The sequence below is a fragment of the Delphinapterus leucas genome, chromosome 6 (assembly GCF_059928025.1).
Source record: "Delphinapterus leucas isolate spDelLeu-1000000601 "Yukka" chromosome 6, BTC_Dleu_Yukka2, whole genome shotgun sequence".
NCBI lineage: Eukaryota > Metazoa > Chordata > Mammalia > Artiodactyla > Monodontidae > Delphinapterus > Delphinapterus leucas.
In genome coordinates this window covers 120,796,756-120,819,714 of record NC_143134.1, presented here as the reverse complement: position 1 = coordinate 120,819,714, position 22,959 = coordinate 120,796,756, and the positions used below count along the sequence as shown (strand labels likewise).

General features: G+C 40.7%; 1 protein-coding gene across 8 annotated transcripts in view; it reads left to right on the top strand.

Annotated features, from left to right (window-relative positions):
* SETX (senataxin) overlaps positions 1-22,959 on the top strand; it is a 78,005-nt gene that overhangs the window by 32,387 nt on the left and 22,659 nt on the right. For 7 of the 8 annotated variants that reach the window (XM_022578355.2, XM_089913926.1, XM_089913925.1 and 4 more), the window contains 5 exons: positions 8,044-8,143; positions 15,564-15,737; positions 18,034-18,266; positions 19,896-20,063; positions 20,749-20,899. In XM_022578355.2, the coding sequence (XP_022434063.2) occupies positions 8,044-8,143; positions 15,564-15,737; positions 18,034-18,266; positions 19,896-20,063; positions 20,749-20,899 (826 nt within the window). The remainder of the gene's footprint in view (positions 1-8,043; positions 8,144-15,563; positions 15,738-18,033; positions 18,267-19,895; positions 20,064-20,748; positions 20,900-22,959) is intronic. The other variant, XM_089913927.1, reaches the window with a different exon arrangement.

The window sequence follows — 22,959 nt, the reverse complement described above, 5'->3', positions numbered from 1 at the left end:
TTGAAGCTTATTTTTTTCTTGAACGTTTATCCTTTCCAGAAAACACTAAATCGCTTAGAAGCCATTCATAGCCCTTAAATTTAGGGCACATATTTGTGATTTTATTTTTCCCTTAGTTAAGAAGTATTTATATGTTTATCTTTAAGATTTCTTCCTTCAGGACATTTCTGTAGCCAAAACCTTTTCAAAACAGAATGAGCACAAGTTCCGTTTGTATATACACAAAGTTCAAAATAGTCAAATACTTGTGGAAGGCCCATTAAAAAAAAACAGCAGCCACTCTCACCTCCCCAAGTAATTATTTTTGATCCTTGATGGATCCTTTTGTTATTTACTTCCATATTTCTAAATAACATGCCACTATTTTGACTTGTTAATTTTTCAGTTCTAGACATTTTCTGTAGTTACCCACTACAGGAAGTACCCTCTCTTCCCAGCCCTGTGTTCACACACACCTCTCCTGTTTCCCCATCCTCACTATGGAGTAGTCTTGTAATTTTTAGATCAGTGTTTGTTATTATTTTGACGATATAAAAGGTGTCCACGGCTAAGTCATGTGGTAGCTGTAACTCCTTTTTGTTTCCGACTCTTTGCTTTCTCTGGATTTATTGTTTACTTAATTTTCTATGAACGTATTACTAAATTAGCTTCAGATTGTCTCTTGGATTTGTAGGTCTCTCAGTATGATCAGGCACATCAGATAGTTGATCAATTTCATCTTCTTGGTTTAGGATGGTTAACGTGAAATGCTCACCATCCTCATCCTAGGGCTTGCATTTCCTTCTTCCTGTGTTGGATCTCTGTCTCCTGTACCCAGGGTTGTCTGTTTTTGTCACCCCCTCATTTTAGTAAGGCACATCCTTCAAACTTCCTGAGAAAAGAATGTGTAGGAGATAAATTTTGAAACTTTGCATGTCTTAAAATTTCTTTCTATTTTGCCATCTCTGTCTGTTGTTGTCGTCGTCGTTCTACTTCCTTGGAGACTTTCTCAGCGTCCAAGTCTATTGAAAAATTTTTGAGTGTATTTTTAGTTTCACGGAACTCTTGTTCTCTCATTATTCCTTTTTATAGGATTCTGTGCTTTCTTCATGTACACAGTATTTTTTATCACCTAAAGTTAATTAATGATACGTTTAAAGTTAGCTGAAAGTTTTCCTCTCTTTGCATCGTCCCTGTTTTCCCAGTTGCTTTTTTCCTATTCATTTTAGTGTCTACAGAGCTTTCATGTTAACTCCTTTCTTCACGTGTCTAATGATTTTTGGTGGTTTACCCACACTTAAGAACAGGATACTAAAAAGCAGATTGGAGCATTGTTCATAATAGCCAGAAGTTGAAAACAACTGAGATGTCCATCAGGAGATGAATGGATAAACAAAACATGGTATATGCATACAGTGGAACATTAGTCTACTATTAAAAGGAATGACCCGTTATATGCACTTTGACCTGTTCTTTGATGAACCTTGAAAATATTATGCTAAGTGAAAGAAGTCAGGTACAGAAGGCCACATATTGTGTAATTCCATTTATATGAATTTTCCAGAATAGGCAAATCTGTAGAGACAGAAAGTGGATTAGTAGTTGCCAGGGGATGGGTGGGGGGGGCGGGAATTAGGACTGACTGCCAATAGGTGTAAGGCTTGTTTTGGGATGGTGGGAATGTTCTGGAATTAGATAATGGTGATGGTTGCACAAAATAGTGAATGTACTAAAAACACACTGTAGTGTGCACACTTTAAAGTGGTGAATTTTATATTGTGAAATATATCTCAACTTTCTAATGCTATAAGAAAAGAGGATGCATTTAAATAATGACAGGTCAAAAGAGATGCTTAGGAAAAGAGATACTTTTACTAAAATGGTCCTTTATTATTTGCACTGTGGAAGTCAAATGTGATCTGAAGGACACCATCACATGGTGAAATCCAAATTAGTTTCATTCTTTATATTAAGATTATATGCTTAGGTATAGTTATAATCTATATTTTGTTACATGTAAGATTTTAAAACAGATTAGAAGCTCTGAGTGAAAGGGATAGGCTTGTTGACCATTGGCATTTTATTGGGAAGCCTCATCCCCACCCTCATGTCACTGTTCTTAGTCTTTTTTTTTTTTCCCCCTCTTAGTGAGGTCAGATTTCCCCAAGAAGAATCTTCAGATCGAATGCCTGGAAAGCATAGGCCTGATGGGGAGCTGACTGTGGGGTGAGGGTGGGGGCAGAGGGAAGGGTCCAGGCATTCAGTATATAAACATTTGCTTCATTCCCTTTTTTTAAATTGTTTTATTTTATTTTTAAAATTTATTTATTTATTTTTGGCTGCACTGGGTCTTCGTTGCTGCACGCGGGCTTTTCTCTAGTTGTGGCGAGGGCTTCAGTAGTTGTGGCTCGCGGACTCTAGAGTGCAGGCTCAGTAGTTGTGGTGCACGGGCTTAGTTGCTCCGCGGCATGTGGGATATTCCCGGACCAGGGATCGAACCCGTGTCCCCTGCATTGGCAGGCGGCTTCCTAACCACTGTACCACCAGGGACGTCCCCCCCCCCCCCCGCCACCTTTTTTTTTTTTAAGTACCTTATCCCCTCTCTGTCTGCTGCCCCACAGCCAGAGACTGTCACACTTTATAGAGATGAAACCGCTATAGCTTTTTGCTAGGAGCAGGGAGGGGCAGTCTCCCTTCAGCCCTCCTCCTTCTAGAGTGTATGTCAGACACTTCCTGCTTAGGGTTCAGCTTCTTGGACTTGCTGAGTTAGCTAACCATTCATCCATCTGCTTACCAGCTTCCCAGATTTTGATACTTTTGCCTCCTCTTCTGTTCTCTTCATCCTAATGAATTAATCCTGTTGTGAAAAATCCCTTGGGTGTTTTAGTGGGGTTTCAGGGGGAATGAAAGGAAATGCCCGTGTCCAATCTGTCATCTTTACCACGAAGTTTTATCTTGTTCCTTTTTTTTTTAACCATGTAGTGAAACAGCATTGTTTTAGCATTTCTAGTTTATATAGGCCAACATTTATTAATGGTATTATTAATATACCTTGATTACTTTTTTTTTTTTCCCCCACTGTAACGTGTGGCTTGTGGGATCTTAGTTCCCTGACCAGGGATTGAACCTGGGCCCTCAGCAGTGAAAGCGCTAACAACTGAACTGCCAGAGAATTCTCAGATACCTTGATTACTTTTAATTTTTTCTTCTTTCTGATAAGCCAGAGTCTTGGGCCAAGGCTTCTTACCCTCATTTGGATGTAATTTGACTTCATAATATTGTTTGTTAATGGAATGCTGAAGTGTGTTTAGAGTCCTTTGACAAAAATGCGGTTGGTATCCTCTTTAGGACATGAAATGCAGTGTTTGGTTATCCAGTTATTATGTCTTATTGCAGGTGGAATGCAATGACATTGCGTAGAATTATCCCTTGCCCCAAAGGGAAACGAGCAAATTCAACTTTTAGAAATACGAGTCTCTTGAATTAAAAAAAAAAAAAAATCCCACAAGGACTCAGAGGCAAAAAATATACAAATCAATTTTCACAGCAAAGTAAAGGAGCTGTTACAGTGGAGGATTCCTGGACTGAGTGTCAATATTATGACATAGTGTGAGTGTGTTTTGTGTTTGGTAATTGCAGTCATTGTTGCTTTTTGTTGTGGTCATCCATTTACAATGCTTGGCGTCAGTTTATTCATCTCTTGTAAAAATAAAATACAGTGTGTGTGGGGAAAAAAAAAGAAATATGAGTCTTTTGTGTACTGATGTGACTGATAGAGGATATATTAGTTTTTAATCCTTACGTTTAACACACGAAAGTATTAGATAAATGTGCACTGTTTTGACAGGGACCAATTTTTTTGGTCAGTTTTGGCAAATACTCTTTTTTCTTAAAGTTTCGGTTTGCAGTCCCCTTCTGTTACCTGTGTGTGCATGCATGTATATGCAGAGTGTAATTGGCAGGCGCTTTTTAGGTTGTGTAGACAAGGAGCAGGCAGAAAGGGGGCTCTTCTGGAGTACCAGCTGTGATTCTTAGTGCCCAAACCCCTTATAGGGAGATTGCACCGTTTTTTAGCTAATTTCCAGTTATAATTTGTTCTGTGAAGGAAACAAAACAGGTTGATACGATGAGCGACATTGGGAGGCTGCTTTTGAGATTGGGCTGAGAGCCAGGAGAGGAGGGTTTTGTGCAGAGGAGGGGGGAGGGTCAAGACTATAATGCTTTGAAGTAGGCCTAACTGAGCATGTGTGAGCAAAGAGATTAGGCTGATGTGGCTGGAGTAAGGTAACTTAGAGGTAAAGGGAAATGAAGTAAGATTGGAGAAATCAGTCAAGAGCTGGATGGTATACAGCCCTGTAAGTGCAGGTTGGGGTTTCATTCTCAGTACAGTGAGAAGATGTTGGAGGATTTTTAGCTGGTTGGTGTTTAGGCTGGGGGAGTAGAAATATGTAGTAGTTTACTTTTTAAAAAAAAAACCAACACATTCTTAGTTGCTCATTAGAGAGTAACTGTAGAAAGGTAAGCATAGATGCAGTAGACCTGTCGGGGGCTATTATAGTAGCCCAGGAGAAAGATGATGGTAGCTTGATCTAGGTGGTAGCTTTGGAAATAAAGAGAAGTGAATTCATTGGGCGTAAATTTTGGAGATAGTACTCAGTACCTATCTTTTTTTATATATATAAATTTATGTTATTTATTTTTGGTTGGGTTGGGTCTTGGTTGATGCACACAGGCTTTCTCTAGCTGCAGGGAGCTAGAGAAACTCTGCATAGCATCCCCCATTATCAACATCCCCTACCAGTGTAGTACATTTGTACAACTGATGAACCTACATTGACAAGTCATTACCACCCAGAGTCCATAGTTTTCATTAGGGTTCACTCTTGATTTGTACATTCTAAGGGTTTGGACAAACGTATAATGACATGTATCAGTCCTTTAATATCAGAGTACTTTCACTGCCCTAAAAATCCTCTGTGCTCTGCCTGTTCACCCCTCCCCAGTCTCACCCCTGGCAATCACTCATCCTTTTACTGTCTCCATAGTTTGCCTTTTCCAGCATGTCACATAGTTGGAATCACACAGTATGTGGCCTTTCCAGATTGGCTTCTTTCACTTAGTAATGTGCATTTCAGGTTCTTCCATGTCTTTTCATGGCTTGATAGCTCATTTCTTTTTAGCACTAAATAATATTCCATTGTCTGGTTGTACCATAGTTTGTTTATCCATTCACCCACTGAAGGGCATCTTGGTTGCTTCCAAGTTTAGGCAGTTATGAATAAAGCTGCTATAAACATCCACGTGCAGGTTTTTAACGTAAATATAAGTTTTCAGTTCATTTGGATAAATACTGAGGGCACTATTGCTGGATCCTACAGTAAGAATATGTTTAGTTTCATAAGAAACCACTGAACAGTCTTCCAAAGTGGTGCTACCATTTTGGGAATTCTCTGGCGGTCCAGTAGGACTATGCACTTCCGCTGCAGGGGGCACAGGTTCGATCCCTGGTCAGGGAACTAAGATCCCACAAGCCATGTGGCTCAGCAAAAAAAAAAAAAAAGTGATGGTGCCATTTTACATTCCCACCAGCAATAAATGAGAGTTCCTACTGCTCCACATCCCCGTCAGCATTTGGTGCTGTCAGTGCTCCAGATCTTGGCCGGCCGTTCTAATAGGTGTGTAATAGTATCTCATTGTTTTAATTTGCATTCCTTTGATGACATAAGATATGGAGCATTTTTTCATATACTAATTTACAGTCTGTATATCTACTTTGGTGAGGTGTCTGTCCAGGCCTTTTGCACATCTTTTTCATCAGGTTGTCTGTTTTCTTACTGTTGAGTTTTTTGGTTTTTTTTAGTAAATTTATTTTATTTATTTTTGGCTGCATTGGGTCTTCATTGCTGTGCGCAGGCTTCCTCTAGTTGCAGCGAGCAGGGGCTACTCTTCATTGCGGTGCGCAGGCTTCTCATTTCGGTGGCTTCTCTTGTTATGGAGCACGGGCTCTAGGCACGCGGGCTTCAGTAGTTGTGGCACGCGGGCTCAGTAGTTGTGGCACGCGGGCTCAGTAGCTTCGTGGCATGTGAGATCTTCCTGGACCAGGGATCGAACCTGTGTCTCCTGCGTTGGCAGGCGGATTCTTAACCACTGCACCACTAGGGAAGCCCTTCTCCTTCACTTTTAAAGGATAATTTTGCAGGATTCAGAATTCTAGGTTGGTAGGTTTTATTCTCTCAACAGTCTAAGTATTTCACTACTCTCTCCTTGCTTGCATGGTTTCTGAGGAGAAGTTAGATGTAATTCTTATTTTTCCTCCTCTATAGATAAGGTGTTTTTTCCCACAGGCTTCTTTCATGATTTTTTTCTTTATCTTTGATATTTCATATTCCTGAAGTTTGAATATGATATGCCTAGGTGTAGTTTCTGGCATTGATTCTGCTTGGTCTTGGAGCTTCCTGGATCTGTGGTTTGGTGTCTGATGTTAATTTTGGAAAACTCTGAGTCATTATTGCCTCAAATACTGCTTCTTTTCCTCTCTCTCTTCTTCTCGTATCCCCATGATGTGTATGCCGTATGTTTTGTCATTGTCTCACAGTCTTGGATATTCTGGGGTGTGTTTTTTTCCCCCATTTTTTTTTTCTCCTTGCTTTTCAGCTTTGGTAGCTTCTATTGCTATAGCCTCAAGCTCAGAGATTGTTTCCTCAGCGATGTCCAGTGTACTAATGATCCCATCAGAGGCATCCTTCATTTCTGTTACAGTGTTTTGTTTTGTTGGTTTTTTTCGCGGTACACGGGCCTCCCACTGCTGCGGCCCCTCCCCTTGCGGAGCACAGGCTCCGGATGCGCAGGCCCAGCGGCCATGGCCTATGGGCCCAGCTGCCCCGCGGCATGTGGGATCCTCCCGGACCGGGGCACGAACCCACGTCCCCTGCATCGGCAGGCAGACTCTCAACCACTGCGCCACCAGGGAAGCCCTGTTACAGTGTTTTTGATCTCTAGCATTACCTTTTGATTCTTTCTACTTTACATCTCATTCATTACATTGCCCATCTATTATTTCATGGTCTCCTTTTTCCGTTAAACTCTCAGTATATTAACTATAGTTTAAAAAAAAATAATTCCTGGTCTGATAATTCCAGTATTCCTGCCATATCTGACAGGTTTTAGTGCTTCTTTAGTCTGTTCAAACTGTGTTTTTTGCCTTTGAGTATGCCTTGTAATTTTTTGTTGCAAGGCGGTCATAATCTACTAAATAAAAGGAACAGCAGTAAATAGGCCTTTAGTGATACAGAAATGAGGTATGGGGGAAGGAAGATCATTCCATAGTCCTATGATAAGGTGTCACTCTTTTAGTGAGCCTTTGCCTCTGGACTAAGAACTTTACACCACATGCTTCTTAGTTTCCCCCACCTCCTTGGGTGAGACAGGATGGTTAGAATGGGCTGGAGCTTGTTTTCTTCCCTCAAGTAGGTTAGGCTCTGATAAAATCCCAGCAAGTTTGACTCTGGTAAAATAGCTTCTCATAGATCAGGCCTTGTTCAGAAGGTCAAGAATGCTCTGGTGTATTTCAGAATGTTTCCTTTTCCCCAGTCCCCACCAACCCCCCACCCCCGCTGGAAGCACACAGGGAATTTTCTCCAGTGTTCACTGTGAGGGCCTGTTAGAGCTCCTAGAGGTAAAACTCACCAAAGTGTGGGGTCCCTCTTATGACTGGGTCCCCCTATATAAGAGAGTTGTTCATGCTGAGCCTCCAACAGTTTGTCACATCCAGTTCAGGTTTTCCTCCTGGCATGGAGGTTTCTACTTAAGAGTTTTCTGCTCTGGTAAGTTGTGATTGTATCTACCTTTTTGTCTCTTTTTACTTGTTAGGATGGAGTGGTGACTTCTAAGTTCCTTAAATGCCAAGCTGGAAGCCAGAAGTCCCAAATTAATTTTTAATGTTTGTGTCACACAGGAGTTCTAGGTTCTGGATTTTATGGTTGCTTACTTTGGAAATTTTTGCTGTTTAACATTGGCTTTTCAGATGTTTTTGCTTTCTTAATTTGCTTTTTTTGCTTTGCGTAGGTGGCACAGGAATGGATCAGCTCTCCAAACAAAGAGAAATTCCATCAGTTGCATTTACGAAAATTTCCTTCTGAGTATAAAAAATACTGGGAGTTTGTGGGTAAGTTCTTTCTTATGTAACTTGGGCTATATCATATAATAATTGGAGATTGCTGTTTGAGGGAACATAATAATTGTTTGAATTTTCTGGGATATAGGTTTCCTAAGGTGAATTTGTAACCTACTAAGAATATGTTTAAAGTCTTTAATTAATGAGAATAATTACTGGGACAGTTATAAAATTCATGGTTTTAACCATTGTGCAATCAAAATACCACAGGCCAAAGTGTCCCTAGATGCTGGGCAAGGGAGAGAGAAGGTGAGTGAGGGAGTTTGACTGGCGGGGGCGGAGGGGGTGTTGACATGATCGTGCGTACAGATTCTGAGTTAATCTCTCTGCCGTCTCTGCTCTCATTCCATGAGTGGTCTGGAGCACGTGTCACGGTTATGTCTTAGTTATAAATAAACCAAGCATTTAGAACCCTTTAAAATAAAAAGTATAAATTCTCCGTCTGCCTCCTTCCCCCTTGCAATCCATCCTACTCCATAGATTCACTTAAGGGAAAAAGCATGTACATATATTTGGGGGGAAAGGTATTATATGTTCACTGGAGAATATTCAGATAATATTAGCCAATAGTAAAATAAACATCACTCACAGTTCCCATCATTCAGAGATAATCCTATGAACGTAGTAGTGTATATCCTACTGTTAGACTTCCTACTCATCTGAGTGAAGTGGGGGTGGGAGGGGGTGGGGGGGTTGGTAGGGTTATTTTACCTAAGTGACTGTTTTCATGTATTTATTCAGCAAATATTTACTGACTTTATACTACCTGATAGTGTATGATTCTAGATGCTAGGTATGTAGCTGTGATGAAAACATAAAATTCCACCTTCATGAAGCTTACATTTGACTTATTTTCACTTAATCTATTACAAATGTCTTTTCAGAGATAAATAATAATAGCATGTTCAGTGTATGTAGTTATTCCATTGTAAGTATATTCCATAGTTCTATTTAACCAGTAATTTCTAGTTAGACATGTACATTATTTATGGTTTTTTACTGTTACACTGAATAAATCCCTTTGCTAGATCAGTGTGTGCATTTTAAGACTTTTGATTCATATTGCCTCTGTCTACCAAAAAGAATACGATTTTCACTTCTAACATAAGAATGTATCTCTTCTCATTTGCTAGTTTAAACTTTTCCCCCAGTTTTATATGGAAAATGTATCTCATTTGAGGTTGTAGTTTTTGTCCTCAAATCTTTATTGGTCTTTTGTATTCTTTGCGGGGGGCGGATAATTGTCTGTTCATGCCTTTTGTCCTTTTTTTTTTCTATTAGGGAGGTTGTTTTCTTATTTGTGTGCATTGTTAATTTTTTTTCAATTTCATTATTTGCTGTTCAGCTTCACATGCAGTTTTTGAGGCAGACAGTTTTTATCTTCACATGCTCAAAAATACCGTATTTATTTCTTTACCATTCAGTTGGTTTTAGAAATCAGATAAATGCTTCCATATTTTCTTGTAGTAGTTTTATATTTCTTTTTAATGTTTAAATCACTGATTTATCTGCCGTTTATCTTGATGGTATGATAGAATCACATAACATTTACTCTTGTGTCTGACTTCTTTCACGTAACATGTCTTCGTAATTCATCAGTTTTGTGTGCATCTTTGGTATTTTTTTTTCCATTGCTGTGGTGGTATTTCAACGTGTGACTATGTCACAATTTTACTGTTGATGGACATTTTTATTATTATTATTTTAAAGAAGCTTTTTTTGGCAGTGCCATGTGGCTTGTGGGATCTTAGTTCCCTGACCAGGGATTGAACCCGGGCCACAGCAGTGAAAGCGCCGCGTCCTAACCACTGGATCGCCAGGGAACTCCCATTAATGGACATTTTTTCCAGCAGTTTAGGCCTGTGTGTCAGGGCTCCCCAAGCCCATCCCCACGTTCAGTGATTTGCTAGGAGAACTCACAGGAATTATATTCATGCTCATGGCTGTGACTTACTGTGGCCAAAGGATACAAAGCAAAATTAGCAAAGGGAAAAAGCAAACCAGGAGCAAGTTTCCAAGAGTCCTTTCCCAGCGAAGTCACACAGGACGCACTTAACTTTCCCAGTAGTGAGGTGTGACAACCCATGTGACACATTACCTACCAGGGAAGCTGAGACACTCAGTGCCTAAAACACCCTCTGCCTAGCTCAAATTCATGACTTTTCACAAGTAAAGTGGGTGTTCGACATAAGCTGTAGAGAAAAAATTTGGCAAACAGGTAAGGTACAGTGAGCCATTCTCATCAGCAAATGATGAGAGGTGTCCGGAAATCCAAGTTCCCAGATTCCAAGGGGGACCAACCTTGTAAGCAGGCCTTTCTAATGATAGCAGCCTCAGGCCTGCTTCTACACACAGCATTTTATGAATAATGCTACTATGATCATTCATGTGTCTCTTCGTGTTATGCGAGGGCGTTTTTGTGGAGTCTGTCTCCTGAAGTGGGTCTCAGAGTCTCAGGGTATTATGTGTGAGCTTAACGTAAGTAGATAACGCCAAGCCAGTCATGCAAAATGACACGCCCCCACCAGCGTATGGAAGTCACGTTGCTCCGTGTCTGTGCCAACACATTTGTGTTGATTGTGCTGTTCATTTCAGCCGTTGCAATGTGTGTGTATTGATGGCCATTTGTGGTTTTATTTTGTACTATCCTGGCTATCAGTGAGATTGAGCACCTTCTCATATATTTAGTAGATGCTTAAGTAACCTCTTTGGGGAAGCACCTATTAAAGACTCTTGTTCATTTTCCTGTTAGTTGTCTTTTTCTTACTGATTTGTAGCGAGTTCTTTATATAATCTGGATATAAACCATTCTCCCACTTTGGCTTGCATTATGACTCTCTTAGTGATGTCTTTAAAATTCTTATTTTATTCTTGTTTAGTATTTATTTTTTAACATAACAAATGCATCTATGTATTTTTTACGGTTAATGGTCTGTGCCTCATTTAAGAAACCTTTCCCTGCTGCAGGTCATAAATATATTATTTTAACATCTAGAACAGGTGTCAGCAAACCACAGCTTGCAGATCTACCCGGTATCCTGTTTTTATACTGCGGAAGAGTAAGGTTTTTTTTGTTTTGTTTTGTTTTTTTGCGGTACGCGGGCCTCTCACTGTTGTGGCCTCTCCCGTTGTGGAGCACAGGCTCCAGATGTGCAGGCTCAGCGGCCATGGCTCACAGGCCCAGCTGCTCTGTGGCATGTGGGATCTTCCCAGACTGGGGCACGAACTCGTGTCCCCTGCATCGGCAGGCGGACTCTCAACCACTGCGCCACCAGGGAAGCCCTCTCAATTTTAACCATTTCCAATTTATCGTGATTTTTTTTTTTTCTTTTTTTTTGCGGTACGCGGGCCTCTCACTGTTGTGGCCTCTCCCGCTGCGGAGCACAGGCTCCGGACGCGCAGGCTCAGCGGCCATGGCTCACGGGCCCAGCCACTCCGTGGCATGTGGGATCTTCCCGGACCAGGGCACGAACCCGTGTCCCCTGCATCGGCAGGCGGACTCTCAACCACTGCGCCACCAGGGAAGCCCTCTTTTAAGGCTTTGAAAAAAAGATGGTGATGAATATGCAACAGTCACCATATGTGGCCTGCAAAGAAAAATCTGGCTCTTTACAGAAAGTTTGCCAATCCCTTTTCTAGAGGCTTCACTGTTTTGCCAACCTGGAATGGATTTTGTACACGAGTAAGATATAGGGGCCGTGTTTCATTTTTTTCCCCTAATGGAGATGTAATTACCCCAGTAGTGTTTATTGAAAAGATTATCCTTTCTCCATGGTCTGCAGTGCCATATTTTTCATAAATCTAGTGTCCATTTAATGTACTGACCTTTTTCTGGACTCCTTTCTTCTTTATTGGATCATTTGCCTACCTCTCTGCCCATATCACGTTGGTTAATTTTACTTAATTAAGCTTTATTATAAACTTTAATGAGCAAGTCCGCTTACCTTGTTTTGCCTTAAGAGTATGTTGGCTATTCTTGTCCCTTTGCATTACCATGTAAGTTTTAGAGAAAAAAAAAAAATGTGGAGATTTGTTAAGAATTGACATCTTTCTAATACTGATTTGAATAAGATACATACCTTCAGTTATTTAGGTTTACTTTCAGTAATGTTTTACAGTTATCTAGGGAGAGGTTTTGCAGATCATCATTGGTTAGATTTTTTTTCTTTTGGTGTCATTTGTAATTATTTAAGTGACTATCTCTAAAAGATATGGACCTAAAAATTCATAGTAAAACATTATTTTGTTGCTAAAGTATTAACCATGCTTTCTTAATATCAGATAGCTAGACAGTGTTCAAGTTTTCAGTTTCCTCATAAAGAACAATTTATTTCAGCCTGTTTGAATTAAGATCCAAATTAGGTCCACTCATTGACATTGTTAATATGTCTTCTTCAATTACAATTGTCTCCTTCATGGATTTTCCCCCCCTTTGTAATTTATTTGTTGAAGAAATTGTGTTGCTGACCCTGTAGAATTACTGTCTGTGTCTTGCTGATAGCATCCCCCTGGTGGTGTTTAGTATGTTTTTCAGCCCTCTGTATTTCTTGTAAATTGATAGTTGGATCTAGAGGCTTGATCAGATTCATTTGATCTAATATTTTTGGCAAAACTATTTCATAGCTGGGGTTGGTGTGTTTATCAGGAGGTGCTTGATCTTTAATTTCTCTTTTTGTAATATTTATAACCATTGATCCTTAATGCCTAGATTAATTATTTTACTAAAGGATACAAAATGGTGATATTTTTATTTTATCATTTCTTTATTAGCTGCTGTAGTTCTGTAAAGAGAAAGTGCTCCATTTTATTTGATTACTCAGTAGTATACTTTATAAAGAAGGGTAGAATAAGTATTGATACTTGGCTCCTGACCAGTTTTCAAAATAATGACTTAATTCTCTGCAAGTGCTGGGTTGACCAGTGAACTTTAAAAAAAATTTTTTTCGTTACAAACACATGGACTTAAATACACTTCCGTTTCAAGTCTTTGTAATTGGCTTCTTCAGGTTGGCTCCTGAGCCCTTTAGACAGGACCCTACTAGTCTTTGAGAGCTTTCTTGCTACCTGAAATAACCGATACCATCTGTATTTTTTATCCTGTATGTGAGCTTGTGATTTTCTAAGTAGCCTTTGTATCTTTGGGTAGAAAAAGTTATTTCAAGATCAGTATTGGCATGTTATATGCTGTTAACAAGTAATACATGTAAACATAAGGATACAGGAAGGTTGGAAGAGAAAGATTGGAGAAAGCTACTCATGCAAACCCAACTAAAAGAAACTTGTTTTGCTCTGTTAATACCAGACTAAATAGACTTTACGGCAGAAAAGCATTATTTGAGATTAAAAGAGAGTATTTCACAATGATAGCAAGTTCAGTTAACAGAAGATAGGACCATTTTGCATACCTAATACAATATGTAAAGAAAAAACTGACAGAACTAGAGTATACGCTTTACATATATGTGAGACCTTTGAACCATTCATTTTTTTCTTTCAGTTTGGAAATTATACCTCAATTTTTACCTCTTTTGCCATTTAGTAGTTCAGGTGAAAACTTACAGCGTGCATAATTCAAAGTTTACAGTTTTAATCGATACTTTAAGTGTCTCCATAGATAAGGCAAAATCTTAAAAACTTTTAACCCTGTTTACCTGTTCCACTTCGTATATTCTTATTGTTGTGTATTTTTTAACTCTGTATTTTAAACTGTGCAAGACATACAGTTGGTCCTCTGTATTTGCGGGATTTGCATCATCGGATTCAACCGTGGATTGAAAATATTCAGGGAAAAAAATTCCAGAAAAACATATTTGCTATGCACCAGCACCTATTTACATACCACTTACGTTGGATTTACAACTATGTACATAGCGTTTGCATTGTATTAGGTATTATAAGTAATCTAGAGATGATTTAAAGTGTACTGGAGGATGTGCGTGGGTTATATGCAAATACTACGCCATTTTACATAAGGGACTTGAGCATCTGAGGATTTTGGTGTCTGCGGGGGTCCTGGAACCAATTCAAGGACTGTACGACTGTACTCTGTGTAGTGCCTTGTGCAGCCCTTTTTTGTTTGTTTGTTTGTTGATACTACTAGTTCATGTATTTCTTCTCTCCTGGTGCTTTGCTTATCTCTAATATGTTGGTCATTGTCTTTGGAAAGTTATTTAAAAAATAATCAGAGGCCTAGGATGATAGGATGTGTTCTTCCAGAGAGCATTTTTCTTTGCTTCTGCCGGGATTCTGGGAGTACTAGCAATGTGGGATCATCTTGATCTGGTTTAAAGAATTGAGCTTTCCTGAAGTACTCGGGTGAATTGAAGTTTCCTTCATTCTTGGGTGTAGTCCTTCATGGTCCCAACCTGAAGCTTGAGGGCTACCAGGATGCCTACTCTATCTGTGCAGGTCCTGGACTCCAGTTTTTGTCTCTTTTTTTGTACAAGGCTATCCCAGGTACGGCTCAAATTCCTGGCTGCCCACTCCCTGAAGAGTTCAGATGTTTCTAGGGAAAATACTGGGCTGATCCCTATGGATTTCCACATTGTTCTGGATCTCAACAGAGTAATTCTTCGTTGTTGTATTTGCTCTCTGATGCCTTCAAATAGACATTTCTTACATGATGCATTTTTTAAATTCTTTTTTTTTTTTTTTTTTTTTTTTTTTTTTGTGGTACGCAGGCCTCTCACTGCTGTGGCCTCTCCCATTGCGGAGCACAGGCTCCGGACGTGCAGGCTCAGCGGCCATGGCTCACGGGCCTAGCTGCTCCATGGCATGTGGGATCCTCCCGGACCAGGGCGCACGAACCCACGTCCGCTGCATCGGCAGGCGGACTCTCAACCACTGCGCCACCAGGGAAGCCCTAAAATTCTTTTTTGACTTAGTAGTTCAGTCTACTTAATCCTGGTACTTCGTGCTTTGGTTCAGTATGTTGTTGCTGGATTTGGCAGTTGGTACTGAACTTTTTAATTTTAGAGCTTGCTCTGTTTTCTCAGCCCCATTTATTTTACTACTGTCCTTTCCCCCTTGTTTGAAATGCCACTAGTAGGCTCAAAATTCGTATGTGTACATGGATCTGTTTCCAGATTTTCTTTTGGGATTTTCAAAGTAGGGCACAAAAGTGACATTTTCTTGATTAAAAACTAAGATAAACTTCAAGGAAAAGAAATTTATTAGCTACTTTTTAATATTATGACTTCATCTATTTTGGCTTTGTAGCAGTTTTTAAGAAGACTTATAATACTGTGTGATCAGTATTTGACAATGCTGACTAGCTTAGACTATCATTTTGAAGTATGTACAAAGTCCACTAGTGCTGTATACTTGCTTGAACTTAGTAAAAGGGTTTAATATCCTTTAATCTCATGTAAAATAATTCTGTTAGAATAAACGCTGATTTCTTGTTTTATAGTTTATCTTGAGGAATGTGAACTAGCTAAACAGCTTCATCCAAAGGAAAATGATTTGGTGTTTTTGATTCCTGAAAAACTAAATGGAGAGGAGGAGGACATAGAGAGAAATCGCATGCAAGATCCCTATGAATATTATTGTGGTTATGTTCATAAATTCCGCCGCACTTCAGTCAGTAAGTACCTAATGAGACATTGAAGCGAAATCTGTCAGCAGCTCATCTTTTAATTTCCCTCTAAATTAGGCTTTACTAGCCATGTATTTGCTATACATTTACCAGATGTATATTTGCTCGATGTTTACCAGACTGTATTTGCTAGGTTGATTACTTAGCATTCAGAGTCCTCTTTTAGTTTTTCTAGACTCAGCTGGAAAAGGCCCAGCATTTATTGCTTTAGACTTAGGATTTAAAACCTTTCTTTTGTAATGTCTTCTCCTTCTAGTAAATTCCTTCATCTGTCAGTGTGTTTGTTATAAAACAGACAATTTGCAAACCATCTGTTTGTTAAATCACATTCCAGCCTTGGTTTTGTGGCTAATTATTGATGAGCAGACCAAACACATAACTAATTGTAAGGCAACTGGAGGGGTTTACTGTTTCATCACTCCCATCCATCGTGTTGTAGGGACCTCTGTCCCTAAGGTAGCATAACAAAAATAATGTTAGCTTGAATTTAAGGACTACTGACTACGTGCCAGCCAGTGTGCCCTGTCCTTCCTGTGCACATTTATCGTCTTTTCGCAGAGCCCTGCAAAGCAGAATGGTTTGTTCCCTGCTCATTGGGAAATCAGAGTTCAGGGATGTTAAGTAACTTATCCAAAGACATCCTTAGTATTAAACGCTAGGTCCAGAATTGAAACCTAATTTTGTTTGACTACGAAGTCCACACGCTTGATATATGCCAAGCTGCCTTTTTGACATTGCTGCTCTCTTAGTCTCTGTTATGTGAAGAGAATATGTGATCATTATTCCTTCACCTTTTTGCATCGTATCTTAAAAATAGCAACAAAGCTGTTAGAGTTTAACGTTGTGCCGCATCATAACTGGTGTGCCATGTTTACTATTGTGTGATCAGAGCTCAGTTCTTTATGCAAGATGAGTTTAGCAACAGGGATATATATAGCTTCATCTGTGCTTTCAACTCTTACAAGTGGTTACATTTGCCGAAGTTCTGTTTCTAAGATTTAGAAACGGTTTCTGTCTCCTTCCCTGAACTCCTCATGCATCCAACTATCTGACATCTCCATTTGGAGATTATTAGACATTTCAAACCTACCCCAAAAAGAAACACTTGATTTACTGCCTGACATGTGCTGTTGCTTCGGTTTTTCCCAAGTCAGCATGTGGGACCTCCATCCCATTCTTCCAGTTGCTCAGCCCAAAACCTCAGAGCCATCCTTGAGTCCTGCTTTCCCTCACACGCTCCATCTAATGCATCAGGAAATCCTATCGGATCTTCCTTTGCCATATATCCTACATCCAAGCGCCACCTCTCCTGCTACCTCCTGGCCCACACGACCATTCACTTTTACCTAGATTTTAGCCTCTTAAGTTGTCTTTTTGTGCTTTCTCCATTGCAGTTTATTCTTCATTCTCAATAAGCGATTCTTTTCATGTGTGAGTTAGCGCATGTCACTTACCTGCGCAGAGCTGTCCTGTGCTCTTGACCTGACTCAGAGTCATGTTCAGAGTGATTAACTGCAGAGCCCTCTGAAGTGTAGCTGCATTTACTGTCTTGGTCTTCTAGCTCGCTTCTCCCTGCTTTTCCTTCTAGCCATTCTGGCCTTCTCCCTGTTCTGAAAATAATCCAGGCACCTCGCTGCCTCATTGTCTTTGCAGTTGCTGATTCTCTGCCTGTAACCCACTTTCCCTGGTTACGGGCATGGCTCACTCACATAATGCCATGTCTCTGCTCAAATATCATATCAGGAAGACCTCCCCTGACTCTCCTGTCTACGATAACACTCCCTCACAACCCTCATCACTTCCTCATCCCCCCTCTCGGCTTTCTTCCTAACACTTACCATCACCTGACATGTTTATTTGCTTATCTGCCCCCTTCTTCTAAAAAATAAGCCTCCAGAGGACAGGAACGTTGCCTGGTTCTTAGGAGGCAGTCAGTAGATACTTGTGAGAAAATTATTTAAATGATGTATGAAAAACATGTTAACAGGGCTTCCCTGGTGGCGCAGTGGTTGAGAGTCCGCCTGCCGATGCAGGGGACACGGGTTCGTGCCCCGGTCTGGGAAGATCCCACATGCCGCGGAGCGGCTGGGCCCGTGAGCCATGGCCGCTGAACCTGCGCGTCCGGAGCCTGTGCTCCGCAACGGGAGAGGCCACAACAGTGAGAGGCCCACGTACCGCACAAAAAAAAAAAAAGTTACAAAACACGTTGTTCTGAATAACCTTTTTAACTGGACACTGTTATTCACTGGTAACTGAAATTGCTTTTTCTCCTTCTTGATAATAGTGCATAGTGGGAAATATGAGTGCTCCGTTTCCATCCAGACTCAACGTAATTTACCAGTCAATTTAAATGAATTCGTGAAATGTCTTGTAATCAGCTCTCTGGTGACTACACAAAGGAAGTTGAAAGCCATGTCTTTGCTGAGTGGTCGGAACCAACTGGCCAGAGCCATTCTGAATCCAAACCCCATGGACTTCTGTACAAAAGATTTACTAACTACAGCATCTGAGAAAATTGTGAGTGATAGTCATTTGATAACAGGGAAAGTCAGAACATTTCATGTCAGGATGTTAAAGCATCATGTTATTTTTATCTGTCACACATTCCCTTCTGTCTACAGCAAAGACATAGTCACCGTGTGTGCCCAGTGACGTTTTTAGTGCTTAGTTTTCTTTAATATTACAAAGTAGTTCTTTGTGTTAGGTTAGTCAGCTTACCTCAGGAAAAAAGGTAGAGTGCAAAAAGGAATTGAAAATATGCTTGAAGAGCAACATTAAAATGTGAGGTGAACATCCTACTTAACTGTTTGTTAGGTGATTAAATGCAGGAGTAAGAGTAGGTTTAATGGAATGAATTTCGCATTTGAATGATCAGTGGAGCATTGACTGGTATTGTTGCCAGTGTGACAACGAAGTTGTGATTTTGTGTGAACACATATTTCTCCCTGTTGTAAGAGTTGTGTGTAAGTTCCAGGAAATTAACACAGAGACAGGCGGAAGGAAAGGAATGTTATTTGAACACCTGTCTTGTGTTAGGGCTTTCATATGCATTTTCTCAGTCAGTTCTTGTTGTAGTTTATCTTATGACAGGGCCGAAAGTAAGCTCATCACACGAGATGAATTGTGCCGAAGCACAGCAGTAGAGGGCTGCCGCTGGCTCAGGCAGAACAGCGCCGTCTGTCCTGCTGTGGTAGCTTTTATTAAAGCATTATCTAGGTTTACATTTTAAGACTTGTTTTCTTAACATTTCAGAAATGTCAAAGCAGCAGCCTATGTTTTTATTAATTATAGAAGCAATAACTGGCTTTCGTGAGCACCTGCCGTGCTTCGTCCTTGAGCGCAAAAGCAGCACAGGGTTCCCACCATTATTCTGATTATACTGAAGCAGCACGAGGACATCTCCTTGCGTTCCCACCACTCTGATTAGACTGAGGACGTCTCATGGATCAGTGCCCAAAGCACTCAGTGCTTCTTTGCAGGCCCCGGTTTGCCGGGGGGGGGGGGGGGGGGGGGCGGGCTCAAAGCAATCAGGACTGTTTGCAGTTCTGGCTTATTCGCCAGCCCCCAGTTTGCTGGGGGGGGGTGGGGCTCACGGGTCACGTCTGCTTTCCATCCTCAGTTATTCCACTACAGTTCTCACCCTCTAAGGAATCCCAGATTTAATGATCGACAGAGGCTGAAGCCCAGAGAGGTTAGGAGTTTAGAGACCTAGCTTTTGAGTGAAACTGAGGTGTAGACTCAAATCTGACCCAAAATCCATGCTTTTTCGACTGTATGACTTGTGTTAGGAAAGGAAATCTTGGAATGTTTTTACTGTCTAAAGAGAGAATTGACTAAAATGGGAAGAACCACAGAATAAAAAGAAGAAAAGTGCAAAACAATTTATTGTGATCAGCTTTATAAGAATCACAAATAAAAATATAGTTGTTGTTGTAGGTGGACTGAGGCCTGTAGACACTCATCAGTAGCTCTTTCCAGTAGTGAAAGTGGTTCTTAGATTAAGGGTCATTTTGGGGTCTTGCCTGATCATCACCAAAGCTTCTGTCTGACAAAGGTCAGCAGATTCAAACAGATGCCTTCCACTCTCTTGCTCTCCTGTGCCTTCACAGGAAGAACCACTCGTTCTCACTAATGTCTTTTGTATAGATTGCCCACCTAAAAGATTTCAATGAAGACCAAAAGAAAGCAATAGAAACTGCATATGCCATGGTGAAACACTCCCCAGCAGTTGCCAAGATCTGTCTGATTCATGGACCACCCGGGACAGGAAAATCAAAAACCATTGTGGGCCTCCTGTACCGCCTACTGACAGAGGTAGAGTGTGCGCGAGGGCATCTGTGCCCTTAATTGAGTATGTTGTTTTACTTTAACTAACGTGTAAATAAGTACTAAAGTGCGTTTTTTCCCTTCACTTTTGTGTATCTTTTTGATACTGTGTGGAACTATATCAGATGAAGCGGTAGCAGAGGTAGAGAAGATTATAAGAAATAAAAGGAACAGAAAATGTTATCTTGTGTGAAACTAATGCTAAGGGCGAGAATGGTGGTCTTCGGGCTTTATTATAGGTCACAGCTAATCCCAGGAGACCATCTTGAATGTATTTCTGGGCTACATTTTGAACATTGAATAAAATAAGTGGATAGTAAGGTAAGGCTCAGAGAAGTTACGATAAAATTTTATGCCAGAGTAATATTTTTTTGGTGGGGGGGGGGGGGGCGGGCACGCCATGCGGGATCTTAGTTCCCCGACCAGGGATCGAACCTGGGCCCTTGGCAGTAAGAGCACCGCATCCTAACCACTCGTTTGCCAGGGAATTCCCTGCCAGAGTAATTTTTTAACATCAATGTAAGATGTAGGTGCTTTTATTTACTTTTAACTATTTATTAGGGGAACTTTCAAATATATGTGGCAGTAGAGAAGAACTATAACGCTACATAATAGAGCTCATCAGTATTTTTTGTTTGTTTGTTTGTTTGTTTGGTGCAAATTGTCGAACCAGAGGAGGGGACATTCAGATGAGAACTCCAATGCCAAAATCAAACAAAACCGTGTCCTTGTGTGTGCGCCTTCCAATGCAGCTGTTGATGAACTTATGAAAAAAATTATCCTTCAATTCAAAGAGAAGTGTAAAGACAAGAAGAATCCTTTGGGTATGATACTTATGTGGGCTTTTAATTTGTTTTTGTTTTCAATGTTTAGTGTGGGTAACCTTGGATGACAAAGAGCAAGCCAGTTCTGGTAATTTTTTCTACTTGAGGCTGTGGTCTATGTGTACTTACTGGTTTGTTTAATGAATATTTTGGAGCATTTATTCTGTGCCAGGCCCTGTGCTATGTACTGAGGTTTCAACAGTGAAACCCTCAAAGAGACAGGAAGTGGATGGATCAGTGGGCAATCATACTGTGAAGGTAGAAGCTCTGTAATAGGAGTAAAATGTGGGTAGTTTGAAACACCTTAGAGCAGCCCTTGATTCAGTTGTGTAAGGGTTTGGGAAGACTTTTAGAGGAAATGATATCTAAGATGAAACTTGGAAGAGCAATGAGGCCATGAAGTGGGGAGAGGACTCTCATGGAACTTACTGTAAATAAAAAGGACCAGAAGCCAGAGAACCATGGATGGTTCAGTATAGCTAGAATATAACGAGCTCCACCAAGGCAAGGGCTTTTAAAAATGTGTTCACTGTAGTAACCCCAGTGCCTGGAACAGTGCCTGGCACTCAGTTGGGACTTAGTAGATGTTTAGTGACGCAAAAGCTAGAGCAGTCATCACTTATGGTTACCGAGTGCTCAGTATGTGTCAGTACTCTCAGAGTAATCCTCTGAGCCACGCAATAAATAACCTATCTACATTTTATAGGTGGAGAAGCTGAAGAGTTGAGATGTAAAGTATACCACAGGGATAAGTCTTTTCAGTACAGTTGACAGATTGAAGAGCATTGCCACCGAGGATTTGGGATGCTTGAGCGAATGTGTAAAGTCATTTCTGTGCACTTAACCTTAACACCTGCTCTCACACCAGCCATCCTGAGTGGCGTGGTTGTGGCTCTGGGTCGGGCTGCTCTTCTAAGCACATGTATCTTGTCTTCCCTAACCAAATTTTATTTTCCTTGAGGTTACCTGGCAGTGACCCAAATCAGTTAAGATTCAGTTGGGCTGCAAATAATAGACACTCCAAGTACAGTGGCTTAACTATGATAGAAGTTTATTTCCTTCTTACTCAGAAGCCCAGAGATGGACAGTTGAGGGATGATACTGGCCTGATGACTCTGCTTCCAAGTCTTCAGAGACCTAGGGTCTTTCTACCTTGTTCCTCCACTACGTGTGACTCCCCCCCCCACTCCTTAGTTCACCTCATGGTCAGAAATGGCTGCTCCAGCACCAGTAGTCACATCTAGCAAGTGCAAGGAAAAGGGGACAGATATACTAGCCATGCTTTAAGAAAAGTTCTGAGACGCTGCCAGTAGCACCTCTGCTTATTTCCTTTTGGCCAGAACTTAGTCCCATGGCCACACCAGCTGCAAGAGCAGCTGGGATGTGTCGTCTTTATTCGGAGGGATCACACACGTGTTTCCTTTATTGCATATGTATTAGCTACATGTAGAATTCATTTGCTTTTAAAACTTAAAAATGCATTGTCAGCTGCAGCTTTTCTACTCACCATTATGTTTGTGTGAGAACTGTGACCTTATGTCTCGCTGTATATGGATGCGGTCATTCATGTCAGCAGCTATAGGGCATTTCATCATATGAGTGCACGGCTTATTCGTTATCCATTGATAGCAGTGTAAGTTCTTTTCCATTTTTTTTTTTGTTGTTATTTCGAACTTTATTCCTGTACTTGTGCCTGTTTCTCCAGTGCAGGGTGAAAACGTTTACTGCAGTGGCTGAGTTGTGTTGTGTTGTACTGTAGAGCAGCTGGAGGGAGCACACTGGAGTACTGTGTCCTTACTCACGCCTCCTGAGCATTCATACAGGCCGCTAGGGCAGTGCTTTCACACTGTGGCTTGTGACTAGGTTAGTGGATTGTGAAATCAGCTTAGGGAGATCAGAACCAGCATGCTTAAACAAGATAAGATAGAATAGAAGAGAACAGAAAAGAGAGTGTAGGTAGTGAGGGGTAAGTATTGTTTTGTGAAACCTGTTTTATTGGTGAGGTATGAGTGTACTGGCTTTCAATGTGAAGTGTACCTCATACTATAGATCACGGTCAA